General features: G+C 43.1%; 1 protein-coding gene across 1 annotated transcript in view; it reads right to left on the bottom strand.

Moving 5' to 3' along the window:
• ESYT1 (extended synaptotagmin 1) overlaps positions 1 to 23,682 on the bottom strand; it is a 149,402-nt gene that overhangs the window by 48,243 nt on the left and 77,477 nt on the right. The window contains exons 3-11 of the mRNA XM_044285525.1: positions 15,764 to 15,903; positions 15,549 to 15,590; positions 10,280 to 10,414; positions 8,380 to 8,453; positions 3,234 to 3,306; positions 3,029 to 3,118; positions 2,444 to 2,499; positions 1,468 to 1,588; positions 538 to 714 (exon numbers count right to left, since the gene is read on the bottom strand). Coding sequence (XP_044141460.1) covers positions 538 to 714; positions 1,468 to 1,588; positions 2,444 to 2,499; positions 3,029 to 3,118; positions 3,234 to 3,306; positions 8,380 to 8,453; positions 10,280 to 10,414; positions 15,549 to 15,590; positions 15,764 to 15,903 — 908 coding nt within the window. The remainder of the gene's footprint in view (positions 1 to 537; positions 715 to 1,467; positions 1,589 to 2,443; positions 2,500 to 3,028; positions 3,119 to 3,233; positions 3,307 to 8,379; positions 8,454 to 10,279; positions 10,415 to 15,548; positions 15,591 to 15,763; positions 15,904 to 23,682) is intronic.

Below are 23,682 nucleotides of genomic sequence, written 5' to 3'. Positions count from 1 at the left end.
CCCCTCATTTATCAGGTGATCTGCTACAACTTTAAACAGGCAGATTGTCGGGAAGAAGCGTTGTCAGGAACGTTTGTTCCCGATAATCTGCCCGGTTATCTCCACCTTTACTGTAAGGCCGGGTACAGACGTAGCAGCAAACTACCAGTAATGTGCAGTACAATACAATACATAAAAGATGAGATTTTCAAAACCCCATTTGCAAGTAGCAGATAAAAAAAAATCTAGACCATACCCTAAAGGTATTTTCCAGCTTTATACTTCATCTTCAGAAAAAAATCACTCACCTGCCCCCCCCACTTCGTTCTAGCGCTGAAGACATGAACCCTACTCCTTCTACTTCCCAGCCTGTAAACTTTCAGACTGGATCAGGTGCGCTGCAGCAACCATTCACTGGCCTCAGTGGCGATGTGTCCAAGCGGCACGCGGCACCGCTGGGTGATGTGCTACTTGGGGACACATCAACACTGAGGCCAATGAATGGCTGCAGAGACACATCTGACCCCATCTTTATAATTGTGGAGCAAAGTGCAGTACCTCATACATTTCTTTCCATACAGGGTTCAGATTTTCATTTACAACGCGGCTGGTGAAGACCTGTGTGCCTACACGCAGAATGGCGTAAGGATCCGACTTTCCTGACAGCAAACCCCCCATTTGAAAATCCTTAGGAGACAGATTTCGGGCCTCTAACAGATGAATGCGAACAATTCCCTGAAAGAAGTAAAAACAAAAACGTACATAAAAATTTTGAGGCGTATCTTAGGACTTTACTATTCATGGTCTAAACACAGGATAGGCCATCAATATCGGGTTTAGCACTCCTCATCCCCACCAATCAGCCATTTCCTTTAGGGTCCATTCACACGTCCGCACTTTGGGTCCAGATCAGTTCCACAATTATGCGGAACGGGTGCGGACCCATTCATTTTCAATGGGGATGGAAAAGACCTACAATTGTAATATTTGTCAGGGCAGGTGGGCTATGGAAATGATAAAACTCTCTCTCAAGGTGCAAAAGACGTATAGAAGAAAAATTATGAGAAATAATCTTATGGCAAATTGCCTCTTCTAGGAAACATTTCATTTGCAACATATTAGAAGGTCTTTATCATGGTTAGCTTAAGGTCCCTTTATATGGGATGACAGAGCAGCAGATTGTGGGGGAAGGAAGTGTTCCTCCCCCACAATCGCTTGCTCGTTAGCGGAGGGGACCGCTGCATTTAAATCAAGCAATCTCCTCCACAGTACGGGGAGGAGAGATCACTAATGCCATTGTTCGACCCCATACTGACTCGTTTGCTTGGACCAGAGTGTAACAATTCAGTTACCCAATGAAAGAGCATTTTGTTTCTCATCCCGTGTAAAGGGCAGTAAAAAAAAAAAAAAAAAAAGAAAGAGAAATAGTATTTTGACCTAAGGCATTTAAGAAGAAAAAACAAACAAAAAACAAAATGAGGAAGTTACCCTAGGCAATGGGGAGCGCAGTTCTGCTGTATGAAGGTCACCGGTGAGTGGAATGGTGAGACGATTCGGCAAGACAAGGAAACCAGAAATTATATCCATAACCATTGTGTCCGACAATGCACTAAAAAGATTAAATAAATAAAAATAAAAAAAGTGAGGATGACGCAAGATAATAAAAATGCAGATAATGTTATGGATTGACAAGGCACTGTAGACTAGGGGGCATGTACACCAAACTACTGATATTTATCCCTCTCTGGTCTAAGAGCTATGGAAATACATGGCCTCTGTACAAACATTTAGCACAGGGCTCAGCAACCAGCTGCTGTGAAACTACAACTCTCAGCATACACACTACTCGGCTGTTCCTGTAACTCCCATAGAAGTGAAAGGATGGTTCTGGGAGTTGTCGGTTCAGAACAGCTGGGGTGTCGGAGGTTCCTGATCCCCGATTTAGCAGGTTCAGCTAAGAAAGCATATCACATGAAAAAGTGCTAATAACTAAGGCTGGGTTCACACTGCGTTTCAGCCCTCTGCAGGGCTTTCAGTCAGAGGTAAATATCTGAATTCCTGAACACACTATTCAAACGTATACATTCACTTTAATGGGTCAAATGGAGTTCAAAGGGTCCATCTTTGGACTCTGACCAGTTTTCCGTTTACTTCCAGACAGAACAGCAAGTCTATAACACCATTCTGTCCATCAAAAAGCTAGAAACGAACGGAACACAAATCAACCAGAGTCCAAAAGACTAATCCTTTGGTCTCCACTTGACCCAGTAAAGTCAATGTACCCGTTGTAGCACATATCTGAATACAGTTTTTTGGGTATAATATATATATTATATACACACACACATACACCTGATGTAAAGCTGCAACGTGAACCCATCTTATTTAACCTGAATAAACACCAGAAGAGATAATGTAGTATGAGAGATCACAATAGTTCAGAGCTAAAAAGAGAACCACTTACTCCAAGCCAGGGATGTCCAGTAGATTTGTAAGCCCTGTCCAGTTTAAGTCTAAAATCTATGAGAAAAGAAAAAAAAAAGGTATTTATCTGAATACATTGAATATATACACACACGTTAATGTGGCTATTACTGCATTGGACATCTTCCATCAGCCAGAACTGGAACCAATATGCAAGAGCAGTTCCAGTTGTAGCAGACCCAGCCCATCAATTCTTCTGAATAGCTGTCCTGTATTTCTACATTTCTCCTTTACCGGCTGCTGCAGGAGAAACGTATGGCTAGACGTGGTCATCAGGTGATTGCAGCTGATGGCCAGGAGTTCTAGAGCCGTAAAGTGCGTTGACCAGCTGATCAGCAACAGCATGTTAAAAAAGGGTTGTAGTGAAGAGACAACCCTTTAAACATAAGCAATGGCAATTGTATTGACAAGTATCTCCATATAGTTTGGCATACTTCAATAAGAAAAGGTGACCCAAATTGCTCCTGAACGGTTGTAAGATGCACAACACATCTTCCGATTCATGAAATTACATTATGTATAGATTACTTAAGAAACCGTTTAGATCTAATTTAAAGTTACCTACCGGTCGCCTGATAAAGAATACAGTTATAGCGCCGATGATTGGAACATCGCCGATCAGTGGCTCCAATATTACTCGCATCATCCCATGCAACTGTAACAAAACAAAAAAGACAGTTCATACAGTGACAAGGGAATATGACAGTTTAGAAATATCACTTTAGCATTAATCAAATGTATGTTCATCTGATTTCACTGACATCACTTACCTGCACACCTTTAACTCCAGCTTTACAGAAATATTTCTTCACCTCAACATCTACTTCCAAATCTCCAACATAACTGTGGAAATGTAGATTTATGTCAGCGTGGCATTCAGAGGAATGGCTTTGAGCAGTTAAAAGGAGAAAAGTATAGACAAGTTCCTCTAGTGCTCCATCTGATAAAACTATGGGGTATTCTGTAGAGTTAATGGGGCTTCTCAGGCAGATCCCCCAGTGTGGCCGGAACTGCGGAGGGCACCATAATTTCCTGATCCCTGAGGTTGGCAACTGCTATTTTGACAATTGTACATCTTTATTGTTGTTTTAATCCATCAGATTTTATTTCATTTGATGTAATGTGGGGATACTAAATAAAAAGCGTTGATTCCCAGTACAGTTCCGGATGAGAGAGTGCGTGTTAATGATAATTTTTTATCTGTAGTGGCTCACGGTGGGTTAGCCACTAAACAGTAATATATATCACTAAGTTTATGCCTTTGCCTGTGTATATAATGCTGGACCAAATATATCCAGATTAGAGTCACACAGCATGCAACATTTCACACAGTATCTCGCTCTTTTTGATGGAATGCAATGTTTCCAAGACAGCCTTTCTTTAATGAGCATCACACGTTGGTCAACGGTAATATGGCGCTCCAGTGTAATACTAAGTCATCATCATCTCATTGTCCGGGGTCTGAGTCCCAACACCGCACTCATCAGCTGTTCCAGGGAGCTGCTGCACTCAACAGACCTCTGCTGAGCTCATCTAGCTCCCGGCAGCTCAGCAAACACAGCGCCGTACATAGTATAGTGGCTGCGCTTGGTATTGCAGCTCAGCTCCATTCACTTCAAAGGGGCTGAGCTGCAACTAGGCCATGTGACCGATGTACGGTGACATCACATGGCCCAGGAAGAGGCATTGGCCCACAGAGCACCCAGGCCTCTTCTAACAGCTGATCGGTGGGGGTCCTGGGGATAGATTCAGATACGAGATGAGAAAAGATGGAGTAAAACTTGTGATTTTTACATTTAAATTTCTGCTATTTCTGACTTCAGCTATGCGGAGGCGACAGGTACAAATGTGTAAGTGTGTATACAGAGACAGCTGTCACTCACTGAGAGCTGCACAAGGGGCCATCTTAAGTTCAGAAAAAGCAAAGATATAAATGTATAAATTACAGTACAGACCAAAAGTTTGGACACACTCTCATTCAAAGACTTTTCTTTACTTTCATGACTATAAAAATTGTAGAGTCACACTGAAGGCATCAAAACTATGAATTAACACATGTGGAATTATATACATAACAAAAAAGTGTGAAACAACTGAAAATATGTCATATTCTAGGTTCTTCAAAGTAGCCACCTTTTGCTTTGCACACTCTTGGCATTCTCTTGATGAGCTTCAAGAGGTAGTCACCTGAAATGGTCTTCACTTCACAGGTGTGCCCTGTCAGGTTTAATAAGTGGGATTTCTTGCCTTATAAATGGGGTTGGGACCATCAGTTGCGTTGTGGAGAAGTCAGGTGGATACACAGCTGATAGTCCTACTGAATAGACTGTTAGAATTTGTATTATGGCTCCAAACTTATCCAAACTTTTGGTCTGTACTGTACATCTCGGTATACACACTTACACAGTGAATGCTATCAATCTCTGATAACTCCTCCCCTGTGTACAAGTTTTTACTGAATCTTTTTCCACATTTGCCGGTATAGATCAATCTGCTCAGCTCCTCCAGCTCTATAACATGCTGCCAGCAGATTGTGCTGCATTTTGTGGTGTCAGGTCCTCTTTAAACTACTACCAGAGTCCTACTCGAGCCAAACTGTAAGGTCCTGTTGTTATCTGGCATTTAGATGGGGGGGGGGGGGGGGGTTATTACAGAAGGAAAGAAAACGTGACTATTGTAATTTTATTTTATTTTTTACCTCCTTAACATGAGAAATGACAGGAGGGGTAAAATGTTGCATTTCTTGATTCTGTTTTAGAATATTTTATGTGATGGTCTATATCTCATTATAAAAAAAAAAAAAAAAAAAAAAAAAGGAGCCAAGGACAAGTTACAAAAGGCTTGGTTGTTTGGCAGCTAATCTCCGAAGCACAGGACATCCGCACATCTGTAAACATTAGGGTGGTAATTTTACTTGTCATCCCTGGTAAACTGAACCATTCTGTTTGCTATGAAGTGGGCCAAGAATTTTCAGGAAGTATCAGACTGGCATGAATCAACTACATACAAATTCCCACTAGCAGCAAGTGACTGGCTCCAAGTTACTTGCTGCTAGTGAGTCTGTCACCAGGAAATTCACTCATAACAAGACACGGTGACTTGTAGGGCTAGCTCAGCTGAATGGAATGAAACCTTTCACTTAGTGATCCGTTCATGCTGGAGAATAATTACTTTTAAGCCATATGTAAATGAGTCACTCTGTGCTCCGGGCAGAGCAATCAGGAGGAGCAAGGGTGAAGAAAGAGGCTTGGGCCTGCCAGTTATAGAAGATGTGTTCAGCATGTTGTCATCTTGGGTAGAAGGCCTTTTGATTTGGTCCAGCAGCATATCTGGCTGCCAAAGAAAGGAAGACTGCAATCCCATCATGGATTTGATAAGTATTCTCAGAGTATTAGAGGGGTCAGGGGGATCAGCAACGGATTTATAAGTAGTGCCAAAGAGTCTTCCGAGAAATTGCACAGTTAAGGCCTCTTTTACACTAGCGCTGTCCGGATCCGGCGTGTACTCCATTTGCCGGATCCGGAAAAACGCAAGTGAACTAAAAGCATTTGAAGACGGATCCATCTTCAAAATGCGTTCAGTGTTACTATGGCAGCCAGGACGCTATTAAAGTCTTGGTTGCCATAGTAGTAGTGGGGAGCGGGGGAGCAGTGTACTTCCAGTCCGCGTGGCTCCCGGGGCGCTCCACAATGACGTCAGAGCGCCCCATGCGCATGGATGACGTGCCATGCGATCACGTCATCCATGCGCGTGGGGCGCCCTGACGTCACTCTGGAGCGCCCCGGGAGCCGCACAGACGGTAAGTATACTGCTCCCCCGCTCCCCACTACACTTTACCATGGCTGCCAGGACTTTAGCGTCCCGGCAGCCATGGTAACCATTCAGAAGAAGCTAAACGTCGGATCCGGCAATGCGCCGAAACGACGTTTAGCTTAAGGCCGGATCCGGATTAATGCCTTTCAATGGGCATTAATTCCGGATCCGGCCTTGCGGCAAGTGTTCATTTTTGGCCGGAGCAAAAAGCGCAGCATGCTGCGGTATTTTCTCCAGCCAAAAAAACGTTCCGGTCCGGAACCGAAGACATCCTGATGCATCCTGAACGGATTTCTCTCCATTCAGAATGCATTAGGATAAAACTGATCAGGATTCTTCCGGCATAGAGCCCAGACGACGGAACTCTATGCCAGAAAAGAACAACGCAAGTGTGAAAGAGCCCTTAAGTGGTTGTGTCAAACTAGTTTTCACTCTAAAGTTTATTTTTATCAAATACTTTAGTTCCGATTCCTCAGTTTTCTCATACCCCCCATGCTTGAATCCTACTTCCTGTCACGTGACTGCTGTCCCATCATGCCTCACGGCAGTGAGGGGTGTCCTGACATCAGCAGGACATGTGACACTAACCAGTTCATTTTCTACCTCCACATATTCAAAATGTTCTATAACTGGATTTATAACAGACACAACTTGTGCTCATGTCCATCATCATTCATCCTTATGTCTGTCCATCCATAACGGACATGTAGCCAACACTGCACAGAAAGGGAAGGAGAAGAAGCGCTGTGAGCATGTGCGTCCTGTATTACAAGGCTACACTAGAGGACGTAACCAACAGCAACTGAAATAAAAACTAACACAGGACGCCATGGTAGGCTAATAACCTTAGAATAATTGGGGAAAATGATATAACAGTGCTATCTGCTGGGTGGGATACATTTATATTAGTGGTACAAACCCTTAAAAAAGGATCTGTTACCACAAAATGCAGTGAAATCTGCAGGCAGTATGTTATAAACAGGAGGAGCTGAGCAGATTGATAAATAGTTTTGTCAGCAAAGTTTGTAATTTACACAGTAAAACGGTGTTCCCGGATTTATTTACCGATTGGTGGGGTTACAACACCCAGGACCCCCGCAGATCAGCTGTTTTGAGAAGGCAGCGGCACTCCTGTGAGCGCCGCTGCCTTTTCACAGTTTACCAAGCACAGCGTCATACATTGTACAGTGGCTGTGCTTGGTATCGAACTCAGCCCCAGGGCTGAGCTGCGCCTAGGCCACGTGACTGATGAATGCGTTGTCACTCGGCCAACGAAAAGCACAGAGAAGGCCAAGGTGCTCACAGGAGTGCAAGTGCCTTCTGCAGAGATCCACGTGTTGGACCCCCACCAATCAGGTATACTGATGACCTATGCAGAGGATAGGGCAGTGGTGGGGAACCTATGGCACGGGTGCCAGGAGCAGCACTCCAAGCCCTCTCTGGGCACCCACTCCCTGGAAAAAGTCTATGGTGTACCAATATGCCTTAGACTTTTTCTGCCATCCATAAGCGCAGTGCGCGCCATGAACTGCACAGGCAGCGCTTTTAATGTAGGCAGGATATTATAGCTACATGATAAAGTACATGGATTATATACTATAGGTTAAATTGCTGTGTTAGTACTTTGCGATAAATAAGTGGGCTTTGGATTGCAGTTTGGGCACTGGGATAGGTCATCGGTAAAAAAAAAAAAAAAATATAATAATAATAATAATATCTCGGATAACCCCTTTAAGTCTCTGCTCTTTCTGACTTCAGTTATACACAGAGGCCATCTTATCAGAGGCTGACAGCTATATATATCTGTATATACAATAGAATGCCATCATGAACAATGAAGTCAGAAAGAGCAGAAATGTATAAATTACAAGTTATAGTAAATCTTTTCCCACAAAACTATATATCAATCTGCTCAGCTCCTCCTGCTCTATAACATAGTACTTATAGATTGCACTGCGTTTCGTAGCGGCAGGTTCCTAGCAATGTCCCAAGAACAAGACTGGGTTGGCTTCACCTTTACGAATGGCAATATTGTGGGAAAATACAAACACCAAATGAAGTTTAAGTTCAATATATCATTATTACATAATAATCAATTACTACCTCACATTTAGGTCCAAAATAACTTGTTTCTTGTCCATTTCTGTATGAGCTTTAACACCAATTACCTTTGGGGCCTGAGCAGCAGAGACAAAAATAGCACATATAAGGGTCAGAGTAATTCAGATCTTCACCCATCAGTTATGTTACATACATCTGGTGATTGTAAAGGTTTGTAAAGGGGCTGTCCAGGCCATACGCATTGCACACTGTAGCAACAGGTCCCTTAAATTCTATCCATGTTCCCTCAGGAGATTATATAGTGAACCATGGCATGTCAGGATAATGGGTCAGGGCCAGTATAGACCAAGGTCAGGTTCCAGGTGGGGTCACCTTATCGTAGTGGTTACTTTGTGGATAGTCCCTGTGACATATTATAGACAGAGATCACACCGCACCTGTAGGTTGTGACCCTCAATAACCGCAGATCTGAATATCTGTGACCGTCCAACACGACCACAGGAGGGGGTAGGAGCAGATTAGTTATATTATCTATCATAAGTTTGGTGGGTGCATCTTAGTAGCTTTTCTGCATGATTTATTGGAGTTTTTTCAGTGTTTGGATCTCACGATTTTAAACTTTTTGTCCATTAAAAGTTATGTTTTATGTGTATTCACCTGAGGAGTTAATGGAACTTGAACATTTAGTATCTGGTTGGCAGAGGTCCAACACCGTGTGCCCCACAGATAAACAGTTTCGGAGTGGCTCTGGCACTGGAATTTGGCACTGGCACTACACAGTCCTTTGTGTGTTGGACGGAGCTGGTAACCACTGAGCTGCACCCATTGAAGTGAATGGAAGCAATGCTGCACAACGGATGGAGCTGTGTAGTTCTGGCGCTACTCTGAAACGGCCGATCAGCAAGTGTGTGGGGTGACAACCCCCTGCCAATCTGATAATCACGGTCTATCCAGTGGTGTTACAGAATAGGAGAATAATTATCTAAAATCAGAGTTATTAAGATTAGCTCACAAAATCCAGACAAAGCATGCGTGTTTAAGCGCTCACTAATGTAATCCAGCTTATTTAATTAGCCGCCCATTAGGACGCTTGATTTCTCCTTTAGGGAAAGCAGGTTTTGTAACACATACTTAGGAGGTTGACATAACAGACTTGTTCATTAGGATGATTTGATTAATTGGTTTACCTCATCATAACTGAAAAGAAAAACAATGTAGATATTCTAAAGTGGGTCTATCAGCAGTTTTGATCCAGCAATACTGCTGATCGTGCTAGGCGGGAGACCTGGAAAGCTCTTTAAAGGGAGTCTTTCACCTAAAATGACCATTATACACCACAAACATCATGATATACATTACATTCCCCATATGGGGACCTTTTCTGCAGACCCTGCGTGGCTGGTGGGAATCATATGCATCTGATCTCTGTGGCTGGGTTCCATCTCCATCGATGTCTCACATAAATATCTGGTTTGATGCGGGTCACGTGGCGGCTCCTCCAGTAGCAGTGAAGTGTCACCCATGTGCCACATGACCCACTGATAAGATGCATGGGTGACATGTGACCACTGCAGCCAGACAGTGGCTGCAGTAGCCATGTGAGCTGCATCATATCTTGGTGCATGGAGACCTGTGGCACCTTACGGGGAGCAATATAGAGTAGAACTCAGCAGTGGGGATCAGGCAAGTACGATTCCTAGAAAAGGTCCCTAGGAGTGAACAAACCCTTAAAGACAGTGCCAGAGCTTGTCCCAGCAACATTACTGAATGATCGGCACTGAATTTTAATACGTTTGTGTACAACAGGCTGTCATTTCCTTTACGCCATTTATCTCAGTGCTAATTTGTCTCATTGTTGTGTTCAGATAAACGAATAGCCAAATACCGGTATGTAAGTGTAGATATAACTAAGCATGTACTGAAGATACAAATGACGGTTTACCTTCTCTCCGATACTGATCTTTGTGAAGTGTAAGGTAGACAGGTGAGCGTTATATGACCGGACTGAGGGCGCTATAGTATCTATGAGCAGCTTCTCCAGGTACTGCCCAATAAAGGGCCACATCTGTGCTATAATCTGAAAAACAAGAAATCACATATGAAACCCTAAAAGCTGCAAGTCCCATTTCATTACACCACATTCATATCTGTCCCCACAACAGACACAAGCATTGAAAGATGCTAGAAAATCTCAGAGACGCAACTGACCTAACATGGCTAGCATCTGCCCCTATAACAACATCTGTCTACCACGGTCCCAGATTGTAAGCACTCATGGGCAGGGTCCTCTCTGCTTCTGTACCAGTGTGTAACTTCTCCTATTCATGCTTAGTGCAATTGTCTGCATTATCTATGTAGACCCCTTATCATATGTACAGCGCCATGGAATGAATGGCGCTTTAATAATCCTATATAGTGCGAGTGCGCTGTGTCAGTCACCAGTTTTGCACTGGGCATGCGCAGTGGGTCAACCAATCAGGACACAGCGCTCCACACGCGGCCGCACCGCCCACAGCATTGCGCCGACCAATCAGGACACATCACTGACACTCTGCTTCAAATAACTGTTTAACCCCTTCCATGCCGTAGTCCTTAGTGACCGCTGTCTGGAAGGGGCTAACCCTGACAGCGGCCCGATGCTTGAAGTGTTAACCCCCCACACACACACACACACACACACAACATCCCCCCCCTTTTCAAGATGCACACCCCCTTTCAGGATGGCAGAGCGGCAGCAGGGTAGAGTGATGGCTGTAATGTACAGCTAACACTCTGCTCGAAACGGCCGACATCGGTGTCGACCGTTTAACCCCTTCCATGCCGTAGTCCTTAGGGACTGCTGTATGGAGGGGCTAACCATCGGGCCGCTGCTCTGCTGTGACAGCGGCCGATGCTTGAAGGGTAAACTGAGGGAGCTCCCTCCCTAATCGGGCTGCTGCTCTACTGTGGTAGCGCCCCGATGGTTACCATGGCAACCGGACGCCTTCACAGGAATCCGGCTTGCCGTGGTATATCTAAGCCCGATCAGGCTATGGCTAAAGGCAGGAGCCTGATCAGGCTTAGTGCGAGTTCAATACATTGCAGTACACTATATAGTGTACTGCAGTGTATTGTAAGCCATCAGACCCACTTGGGTCTGGGTCCAAAATAATGTAAAAAAAAAAAAAAAAAAAAAAAAAAAAAAAAAAAAAAACACACACAAACAAAATCTTCCTATATCCACACACAATTGGTTAAAAACGTAATTTTTTTTTTAACACTAAACATGTTTGGTATCGCCGCGTCCATAAGATCCTGATCTAAAAAGGTTCTTTTACCGCATGGGGAACAAACAAAAAAAAAAACCACACACAACACACTAAGATGGAATTGCAATTTTGCCCACCGCACTTCCCCCCCCCCCCAAAAAAAAAAAAAAAAAAAAGTATAAAAAGTGATAAAATATAAAAGTCATATGTATCCAAAAAGCACCAAACCGTGACCTCATCCCACAAAAAATGAGCCCCTACATAAGCTAATCGTCAAAAAATAATAATAATAAGGCTTTCAGAGAATGATATATTTTTTCAAACATGCTTTTATTGAATAAAATGAGCTTAAAAATATGCACATATTAGGCATCAATGTGTTTGTAACAACCTGCTCTATAAAAAATAGTATGTGATCCAACCAGTCTGGTAAAAATAGAAAATAAAAAAATGGGGCAAATATAGCCATTTTTAATCACCTTACATCATAAAAAGTGTACTACCAAGCGATCAAAAATTCATATGTGCCGCAAAATGGTACCAATCAAACCATTTCTTCCAGCAAAAAAATTTGACCCTACCCAAAAAAAAATAAAAAATGTGGGCTTTCAGAAGATGGAAACATGATTTTTTTTCCCCCAAAATTTTTTATTGTGTAAATCCAAAATTTAAAAAATAGACTTATTAGGTATCGCCGCATCGTTACGACCTGCTCTATAAAATATCACATTATCTACTCTGTCAGGTGAACATTGTAAAAAAACAAATAAAAAAAAAACTGTGCCAGAACAGCCATTTTTTTGTTACCTTGCCTCATAAAAAAACAGTAATATATATATATATATATATATATATATATATACAGTGGATATAAAAAGTCTACACACCCCTGTTAAAAATTTCAGGTTTCTTTGCTGTAAAAAAATGAGACAAAAATAAGTTCAGAACTTTTTCCACCTTTAATGTGACCTATAAACTGTACCACTCAATTGAAAAACAAACTGAAATCTTTTAGGTGGAGGGAAGAAAATAAAACAAACTAAAATAATGTATCTGTGTTCAGAATTAAGCAATCACATTCAAAACCATGTTAAATAGGAGTCAGCATACACCTGCCATCATTTAAAGTGCCTCTGATTAACCCCAAATAAAGTTCAGCTGCTCTAGTTGGTCTTTCCTGAAATGTTCTTAGTCGCATCCCACAGCAAAAGCCATGGTCCACAGAGAGCTTCCAAAGCATCAGAGGGATCTCATTGTTAAAAGGTATCAGTCAGGAGAAGGGTGCAAAAGAATTTCCAAGCCATTAGATATACCGGTACTATGGAACACAGTGAAGTGGAGAAAATATGGTACAACAGCGACATTACCAAGAACTGGAGGTCCCTCCAAAATTGATGAAAAGACGAGAAGAAAACTGGTCTGGGAGGCTACCAAGAGGCCTACAGGAACATTAAAGGAGCTGCAGGAATATCTGGCAAGTACTGGCTGTGTGGTACATGTGACAACAATCTCCCACATTCTTCATATGTCTGGGCTATGGGGTAGAGTGGCAAGACAAAAGCCTTTTCTTATGAAGAAACAGATCCAAGTCAGGCTACATTTTGCAAAATTAGGGTTGCAAAAAAATCAGAAGTCTCCCAAAAGCATGTGGGAAAAGGTGTTATGGTCTGATGAAACCAAGGCTGAACTTTTTGCCCATAATTCCAAAAGATATGTTTGGTGCAAAAACAACACCGCACATCACCAAAAGAACACCATACCCACAGTGAAGCATGGTGGTGGCAGCATCATGCTGGGGGGATGTTTTTCTTTAGATGGAACTGGGGCCTTAGTTAATCTAGAGGAAATTATCAACAGTCCAAATACCAGTCAATATTGGCACAAAACCTTCAGGCTTCTGCTAGAAAGCTGAACATGAAGAGGGACTTCATCTTTCAGCATGACAACGACCCAAAAGCATACATCCAAATCAACAAAGGAATGGCTTCAGCAGAAGAAGATTAAAGTTTTGGAATGGCCCAGCCAGAGTCCAGACCTGAATCCAATTGAAAATCTATGGGGTGATCTGAAGAGGGCTGTGCACAGGAGATGCCCTCGCAATCTGACAGATTTGGAGTGTTTTTGCAAAGAAGAGTGTGCCATGCTGATAGACTCATACCCAAAAAGACTGAGTGCTTTAATAAAATCAAAAAGGTGCTTCAACAAAGTATTAGTTTAAGGGTGTGCACACGTATGCAGCCATATTTTATTTTTATATGCGTTCTTCCCTCTACCTAAAATATTTCAGTTTGCTTTTCAATTGAGTTGTACAGTTTATAGGTCACATTAAAAGGTGGAAAAAGTTCTGAAATGATTTATCTTTGTCTCATTTTTTGTTACATCACAGAAACCTGACATTTTAACAGGGTGTGTAGACTTTTTATATCCACTGTATATATACACAGCCTCAGCCACCAGTCAGTGCCAACCATCTCAATCATCAGTCAGTGCCAGCAGTCTCAGCCTCCAGCCAGCACTCAGTGCCAGCAGTCTCAGCCACCAGTCAGTGCCAGCAGTCGCAGTCAGCAGTGTCAGCCACAGCCAGCACTCAGTGCCAGCAGTCTGTCACCAGCCACAGCCACCAGTCTCGGCCTCCAGTCAGTGCCAGCAGTCTCCTCCACAGCCAACAGTCAGTGCCAGCAGTCTCAGCCACAACCAGCACTCAGGGCAAAGGCATTTTTTGGAGATTCAGTGACGTACCGGGGCTCTCCATGGGGCTGCCAGGAATCCGGGTGATGTCACCGGCACTGATGGGCGGGATGTAGCGCTGCCCTAGCCAGTAAAACAGCTAGGGCAGCGGAAAAGCCCGCCCATCAGAGCCAGTGACGTCACCGACCACACTGCCAGGCGGAAATTTCTGCCCAGCAGTGTGTTATGATAAACAAAAGAGCCCTTGCCCTGCGTGATCTAGCGCAGCGCAAGGGAGTGCATCAGAGCATGAGATGCTCCGATGCTAGCCTCAGGGGGGGTGAAAATGAAGGTCTGTCCGGGTTCAGCTCTGAACCCGGACAACCCCTTTAATCTCTAGTAAATAATAATATTATTATTAACAAAATAGCGGCTCACTGCAAGGACAACAGCGAGCATTTACTGCTCGCTCACACATCGCCTGGCCGCTGGTTAATTATTCAGTGCGCAGGGAATACAGCAGAAGCACTCACTAACAGCGCTGGCCGTGCTGATCAATAAGAAATAGCAAAGAAGATAAATATATATTTAGGGCCCAGCACCTCCCAGCCCGTCCTGCACTGCACTGTACTAGGAAGACGGATCTGCTCTAGTACAAGCTCTGAACCCGGACAACCCCTTTAATCTCTAGTAAATAATAATATTATTAACAAAATAGCGGCTCACTGCAAGGACAACAGCGAGCATTTACTGCTCGCTCACACATCGCCTGGCCGCTGGTTAATTATTCAGTGCGCAGGGAATACAGCAGAAGCACTCACTAACAGCGCTGGCCGTGCTGATCAATAAGAAATAGCAAAGAAGATAAATATATATTTAGGGCCCAGCACCTCCCAGCCCGTCCTGCACTGCACTGTACTAGGAAGACGGATCTGCTCTAGTAATGCTTATTTTTAGAGAGCGCTGCTAAGGGACATTTCTGGGCAACTTTTCTACTATAAGTATACAAGTTCTCTAAATAAAGTGTATTCCAAAAATGTTCCCCATCGCTATCTAACACATTAGAACAAACAAAAAAACAACACTAAGAATGATCCCATGCCCTGCAACCTTTGGAAGGAAACTTAAAATTCACAATAGCTTTGTAGATTATCAGCTGGGATACCATAGCGAAATGTATTTATGCCGTTTTCTAATATAATGCTCGATATGGCATCTGAAGAAAAGCTTCTTCAACAATTTATCAGCAATTTTCTGCATAAATGTGCGAATTATACATAAAAACGTCCACCTTACCTTGTTCAGCCATTCTACTTTCTCCACGTCAGGGAAGGTGACCTGAGGGAACAAAGCCAAGACACAGTCAGCTTTTATACACAGCTCTGACGCTACATGCATGGTCAGTAGTTTGGGGTCCTGAAAATGTTTACACCCCAACAAAACAGGTCTTCCAAATTACTGGAACACAAATGCGGTACCCAGTACTTCACGTGCCTATTTTTGAAACATACTAAAATCACTGGAATATAAGGCAAGAAGGCGTTAGCTGAGGCACACAGCCATGTCTTGTAGTATATAGTGCACGTCTTCCCTTTGGACAATGCCTGCGTTATAATTTCCTTACATTTCCATTGTTTACCACATTTCTTGCCTATGGGAATTATAGGCCATTGTTATCAAGAACGACTAGAGGTTTGTTGTCCTTTAATAGGTCATAGGTTTGCATGTGATGACTAAAACAGCTCCAAAATAGTTGAAAATGTTTGCGACATCTTGTATTCAGCACTACCTGCCGCTTTATCAGTAGAACTGTTAAAGGGGTTATCAAAGACCTATAATGCCCCCCCCCCCCCACCCCCCAAAATTCTCGGGCAACACTAAGAAGGCTTGTTCCTGTCGCAGCCTAATCTGTGTGAGGAGCCCGGGCATATTGGGGGCCGCATTATAGGTTTTGGATAACCCCTTTAAGACCAAGGTATAGAGGACCTGTGACCTCTCCAGACATGTCTGTTTTAGTAACTACTTGTATTCCCCATGGAAAAATCTTTTCTTGCAACTGTATGTTGTGCCATTCCTCTGTTATTCCTACTATAAACTGATGACTAAATAGACAACTGGGTGTTACACCCCCTTTGAGAAGAGGAATGGTGTCTCTGCACAGTCTGACACTGGCAGCACTGAATGGACAGTGGCAGACTGTACAGGGACCCACCCCCAATTTACTCATGATGTTCTAATAGGTATAATAGAGGAATAGTACCGAAAACAGGGTCATAAGAGGGAACAGAAAGCGCAGAGACTGGACTGGGACCTGAAAAGCACTGGAACGGGGGCAGCCAGGTATCAGTAATATAATTCATTTCTTATTATTATTGCACACCATTCCAAGCAGTTTTTAGAAAGTTTACAGAAAACCCCTTTAAAAGTAGCTGCAGAGGTCTAAGCTTCACATCTAGCAGATCAGAATGGCAGATCTCTCAACGGACATGTATTCCCTGAAATGTACCATATATACTGACAATGAGTAAAAAAAGAGAAGTTTTTAGGTTGTTGTTTTTTTTTTTGTTACAAAAACCCTGATATTTACTTCCTGTTGCTGGTTGCAAAGATATGACTGACTATCTCGTGTCCATGATACCATCAGTGAGGAAACTGAGGTTTACTTGTGTTACAGCAGAAGAGGTGGGGGTGCTGGGCTGAGAAGATGATCGAAAAATAACATGACTTAGGAAAGAGACCACATACAGGCAAGCGTCGGAAAGTCGTAGAAATGTGTACAGTATCTAAGAAGTCATAAAACCCCCTTATATTGGATTTTGTATTTCTCATCAGAGAAGCTGAGGTCATGTCTGGCCAGCATGTCCAGCCAAGTACTTACTGCAGTACTCTCCGGGGACCATTGTAAAATGTATAGAATTCCATCTGCTGCCAGTACATCATGGAAAATGAAGCCGCAAATTAAACTGGCTGTGGTCTTAACCAGGCTAGGCGTCACTGCCATTACTAGTACTTACCTACTATTGAGGCTACTTTCTACAGGGTTGGTTGCAGGTTTTCACTGCTTGATAATTAGTTGGTTTAGAAGAAACATTTTAAAATAACCGAATACAGAATTCTGGCACATAAATGGGGCTCTGTCATTGTGGAACCGCTGGAGGATCAGGGACATTCATGCATTACAGGTAAAGACCTCTGAATTCAATAGAAACTGTTAAGTTGCATAGAATAAGAACATTTGCTGCAGGGTACGTTCTTGAGCAGAGAGGGAAGTGTAGTGGCGCATGCACAGTTGCTGCTGTTAGCAGCATCAGAGCCTCTGTGCTTGCACGGCTACTCAGCGCAGTGTTGCAGATGCAAGATTGTAAGCACTGGGCGAGATCTCCGGTAAGATGTCATGAAAGTAGCGGGGGGGTGGGGGGTGAGCCACTTGGGCAGCGTGGACAGTAGGGGTGGGCGATATAAACGATATACAATATTATAGACATAAATTCAGGCAACTATATAGATTTTAGCTATATCGCGATAGATGACCACGAAGCGGTAGTGAATTGAAGCAGCTTCTTATTTACCGCTCTGTGGCCTCCCGACTCTGCACTGGCCAGGGCCTTGCGTGCACAGATAGTCAGCGCGCTGGCTAATGCTGTGTGTGACGTCAGGTCCCTCCCAGTGCATGCTGGGAAGAAAAAGACGCGGTCCGTCTCCTGCAGACTCCATAGGCCAGCCCCGCACCCTGAAGGAAAGGCAAGTATATTAGCAGGGGCCCAAATCTACCTGGGGATGGGGGGGTGAATGCCATGGGGCTGATGGCGCTGGCTGGGGGACATGGATGATGATAGCTATGTAATTTGTATACATGCAGAAGAAAATAATATATCGCAATATATCGTTATATCGCACATGCTTCAAATTATATCGCAATATAGATTTTAGGCCATAATCGCCCAGCCTTGATGAAGTAATGAATTTGTACAAATCAGTTTGCTCATGTCCACATTTGTTTATCATTAGGATCCCTTCTAAGAGAGAATGGGATTCCCCAAAGCACACCACTACTTTAAGAGAGGTACTGCCATCTCAGCCATCCATTGCTGGGAATGAATACTATGTGGCCTACCGGCCTCACCGCAGGTCTACTGAACTGTAGTCACATAATGTGGAGACCTGTGGTGACATGGGAATTCACAGCATTATAAATCATTATGATGCTGCAAGTTGACTTCAGAGGAGCAGTGTTCAGTTGAGAAAATACTGCTCCTACACGGAGTGCGTTTCACAGACTGAATACGCTTGTGTAAAAGTGGCCTTACTAATCACACTGACCAGTGAACAAACCCTGGTGGTGGCAATGATAAGACTATGCCAATTTACTATATGAACTTTGTTCATTAATTTAGTGGCCCCAATGCACAGAAAGAAGTTGTAGTGAGCAGTTCAGTCGCCGGAATTACTGCATAACAGCTGATCGTCATGGTGGCCAGGGGTTGGATCCCCACAAATCTGATACTAATGATACTACCCTAAGGAAAGGTAATCAATAATAAAAACCTGGACAACCCGTTTAAGAATTACTGGTGTAGACCAAGTATGGAAACCAAGCTACAACACAAAACAAAGCATAAAATCTGACAAATCTAAGCTGGGCATACTAGTCAGACCGAAACTACTGTTACATGCCACATCCTCTTCAGGTGTTCCATTTAATTTGTGCTTCTCGGAAAACATTTGGCACAGGGGGCACACAATGTTTTGGAGAGCAACACTTGCTAACATGTCTACACAGATATACTGCTACTAATTTTCTGCAGATTAATGAATAAGCAAGAAACATATTCTAAAACCTTTTTTGTAATAATTAACATTTTCAATTATTAAAATGTACCCGAGTTTAAAAAAAAAAAAATTTGCATAATGGCTGTGCTTCTTTGTAAAATCATAACTGTAAAGGAACAGTTATGTTTGGGCTTCTCTAAAGTCTTTCAGCCATATTATTCTGTTTCAGCTGCACAGCTAGATGCATTTCTCTGAGAAGCAGGTACTGCCAGTACTGTATGCAATGACCTCACTTCCCACTATGTTTGTTTTCTTCTAGGGAGCTCAGAAAGCTGATAAGGAGGCTTAATGCCCATGAGACTTTCTGAAATTAAATGAGCACGCTGCATGCTTTGAATGGCACAGCAATACCGATGTTGCCTGAAACATCCAATAACAGTAATAACTCTGTACAGTAATAAGGCTGATGTTTTGGCAGTTCCAGTGGGATGACAGACCATTTGGTGCACCTCTCATCCCCCCACACCAACATATATAGCAGGGTCTTTCATTTTATTAAGCATTTATTGATCAGCTCATTTTATAAAAAAGGGGGAACATGCCCCACCGCCACACCAGTGCAGGATTGTTGATGTTCTGCTTGCATCTCTGTGCAGAGTTCTTCCCTGTCTACCTCCCAGTCCTCTAATAATCCTGGAGCCCGGTTGACAGAAGTGTCAGAGAGCATGGCAGGAAAGGAGCCCCTGCAGGGCACCCTGCTGGTGGAGTGAAGTCCATAGGAGAAAGTTCAGGCATGTGCCCAGATGAGTCTCAGCGTGCCCTGCAGGCTTCTATCTGCTGCTGGGTGTTCAGTGAGGAGCTGTGTGTATGGGGCGCACTGCATAAAGATCCCATCTCCTTGGTGAACCGGGCAAAGATATTACACCCGATCCTTCTCTACCGCAACATCATCTGTTGATGGAAAACCAGCAGCTCCCTATACACATTAGACCATCAGCCGAACCAGCTGTTCTAAGCAGGTTCAGCCAACAATACACTAATGTATGAGGCCCATAAAAGAGGATAGAGAGCCAGCTCTTGTCCTCCTGGATAACAGCTTACATACTTTCCTTTTTACCCCAGGGACCATTAAAAACTATTTTTCAATTAAAATCATAATTTTTTTTTGCATCTTTACAGTTCATTGCTGTTACAGACTTGTGATGGCGCCCACTGGTGTTCTTTTGATTCCCTCTCACAATGTCCACCCAATGTGTTTGGTGCAGGTGAGAAGAAGCTGAATAGCAAGAATCATTCCATCTATGTGGAAAATTGGGACTGAACTACTGGTGATGTATGACCACCAACACTGGACTAATTGGACATTCTGAGCAGGAATCAAAGGAACAGCAGGGGGCGCCAAAAAAATATTTAACCGCAACATCAAGACACAGGAGCATTTTTTTTTTATATAATGATAATTGAAAAAATTGTCAGTTTTTCCTGTGATCTGAAATGTAATGCTGAATGATGGGACATGTTTCTGGTTTTGTTTTTTTAAGAACTAGAGAAAAGAGGCGTTTACAGGCTACTCGGCAAGCATTGTGTAACATTATCAATATCATGAGAATTGTTGTGTAAAGAGGAACTAATACTTGCAGAATAATACACAGAATGTCAGCTAAAGGGCAGCAGGCAGCCCATAGTAATATTATACAGTACAGGTTATGGATCATTCGGAAGTAGCACTCCAGTAACTCGCCAGCAATATTCCAACAGTGCCAATTGCTTCACCCCAGCCCAGTTGTTGGGCTGGGGTGATCCCCATATATTGTGTGATCCCCATCTGACTACTAATCCAGAGCTTGATCTCCTGTGTAGACAGGAAGTCAGTCTCTCCTGTGCGGCTGACTTACTGTGAATTACATCATCATTGATCAAAATCTCTCCTGGCAGCTGTCAGACACCATTCTTTCCCATGTAGTTCTGCCCCTTTGTTCCTCTGTATGTCCCCCCATGTGTAGCTTGCCTCTGAAGATATCATTTGTGACTCATACCAACGATTTCTGCTGTGTGTTGTGTGCAGAGTCTCCAGTGTATCCCATGAGAGGTAGTTTCACACTCCTTTCTCACCCTGATTGAAAGAAACCTATCACAAGCAGGAGGCAGGGGAGACCGGCTGAAGATGCATGACATAACATACACTGGATACTGCAGTGTGGGGTAGGGGACAGTAGTTGTAGATAACTGGCCTATCACATTTCCAGATATGATTCAGAGCAAATTAAGTGCAATGTGATGAGCCAAAGACATCCAACCATGACATTATTTTATTACATTTATGTAAATTTTAATTATCAGGTTTCTCTGAAGATGGAGCTTCACTTTAAACAATTTCAGGAAAAATGCGCAGTCACAGTCATCTGCATGAGAAGAACGGTCTGGGGTGAGGCAAGGACAGGTTCAGTTATTTTTTTCCTTGTACATCCTTCTGCTGCTCTGGCAGATGGCGAGGTCCAGGCATTGAGATGAATGACACGACTAGTTTCATTACCTCAATAGCATCATGGAAACAGCACTGCAGATCAGCGAATCAAGGCCGGCCACGAGTCCTGTGCAATACCGAGCACAGATCACACAAAAAACCCTGCCACGTCTGTGCTCCCATGCCATCCGGGACTCTCTTTAAAGGGAATACCTACTGTTAAAATTAAGGTTTTTTTAATGTTAGAATGCTGGGTGATTTTTTTAAATTTTCCATGTCACTATCTATAGTTAGAAAGAAAAAAAATCCAGTTTTCACACGGCCACCAGGTGTAATAATGTGTCAAGCCTTCCTGTTCTTTAAGGGTCCAGTCACACGTCCGTATGTGTTTTGCGGATCCACAAAACACGGACACCAGTAATGTGCGCTCTGAATTTTGCAGACCGCACATCGCCGGCACGCTCATAGAAAATGCCTTTTCTTATCCGCAATTGCGGACAAGAATAGGACATGTTTGTTTTTGTTTTTTTGCGGAACGGAAGTGCGGATCCGGACAGCACATTCCGGCCCCATTGAAAATGAATAGGGAATTGCGGAACGATGTGGACGTGTGAATGGACCCTAAAGGCGTTACATTTACATTTCTCCCTTTCCCTGCGCTTGTCCTCCCAGGCCCTGCAACTTACTAATGTACTTGCGCTACTTTTTCTGTCTGAATCCGGATCGGGAGAGTGGGACTGTGATTGGGACCTCTGTGGAGACTGTTGGTCATTTTTCAGCACTATAGGACGCGTTATGGCTGCAGTTCATCTACGCCAGGGATGCACAACCTTTTCTGGTTGGGGGCCACACTGTAAGACTGAAGGAATCCCAAGGGCTGAAAACTAAAAGTTAAAGGGGTATTACCAACTGATATACTGTATTTATTGCATATTGTACATACAGTATATACTATAAATGTCTGGTTACACCTCCAGGATTCACATCTAATGGGAGAATACATGACAAATGCATGTGAGCAGCCACAAGACATAGTCATACATGTCTGTCAACAGATGGTTGGGGGCCGCACAGAATGATATCAAGGGCCGCATGTGGCCCCCGGGCCGCAGGTTGTGCACCCCTGATCTACGCCCACAACCTGAAGTTCTAGTTGTATAATGGAGCATGGAGATTGAAGTAAAGACTCAGGAAAAAGAAGTGGACAGGTACTGTGTAGGAGACTAGACAAGGTTTACACAATTAAATAAATAAAAATTCGGATCCGCACAAGCCCTTTAATTGCAGCCACTATGGACTATAGACATAACGCACAGGAGGGGACCTCATTGTCTTCTATGGGAGGGTTTTCTAGGCATGGTGCAGGAGGTCAGGGGAGAGTAAATAAGCTGTGATATCACCTATTGTGAATGGTGAATCTTATGTTATCTATACAATGGTGATATCGGTCATTGTAATCCTGTTGTGATGACAAGGAAATGGCTACTGAGAAGTTACCTGTACAGAACAAAAAGTCTCAACATATTATCAGGTCTAGTGGCCAGTGTGAAAAACTGCATAATTTTATTTTATTTTTAAATATGCATAACTTTAAAGATGGAACAGCAGGATGTTCTAATTGTAAGATGGTGCAATTAGGAACATGTAGGCTGGATGGAAGACCTGTCCAGGTAGGGATTTGTATGAACAGAGTGCTATACTGAATCATGGGCTAAAAAACAAGAACACATTTTTAGATAGATAAGAACTTTGTTCCTTTTTTAACAGATTTCATACTCTCGAATATTCTTAAATTAAAGAATGGGCTACTCCCTGGGTCAACACCGCAGTTCATTTACACTGAAGAGAACACTGCCAACTCTTGTATTGTTTGCCAAATAGGAATATCTGCCAATGCAAACCTCTTTGGCACAGACTTACTACTGCAGAGGGCAGATGCCATCTTACAAAAGTGTCAAATATTCTTTCGGAGATAAGTTATAAGGGTGAGTCAATATGACCTCAGCAACTAGAAGATTTATACAAGTCGTAATGTGGTAACTAGCTCCAAGAAAATTCATCTATAAGTAGAAAATAAATCAGTTAAATAATAACATAAGCTGAGACCAAGCTATAGCCTAAATATACGACTCAAGCCTGCATAGTATATAACATAACCACACGTAAGACAATTCCCTAAACCAGAGAGGCCCAACC

The sequence above is a fragment of the Bufo gargarizans genome, chromosome 3 (genome assembly GCF_014858855.1).
Source record: "Bufo gargarizans isolate SCDJY-AF-19 chromosome 3, ASM1485885v1, whole genome shotgun sequence".
Classification (NCBI taxonomy): domain Eukaryota; kingdom Metazoa; phylum Chordata; class Amphibia; order Anura; family Bufonidae; genus Bufo; species Bufo gargarizans.
This window is presented reverse-complemented; position numbering and strand designations above follow the sequence as displayed.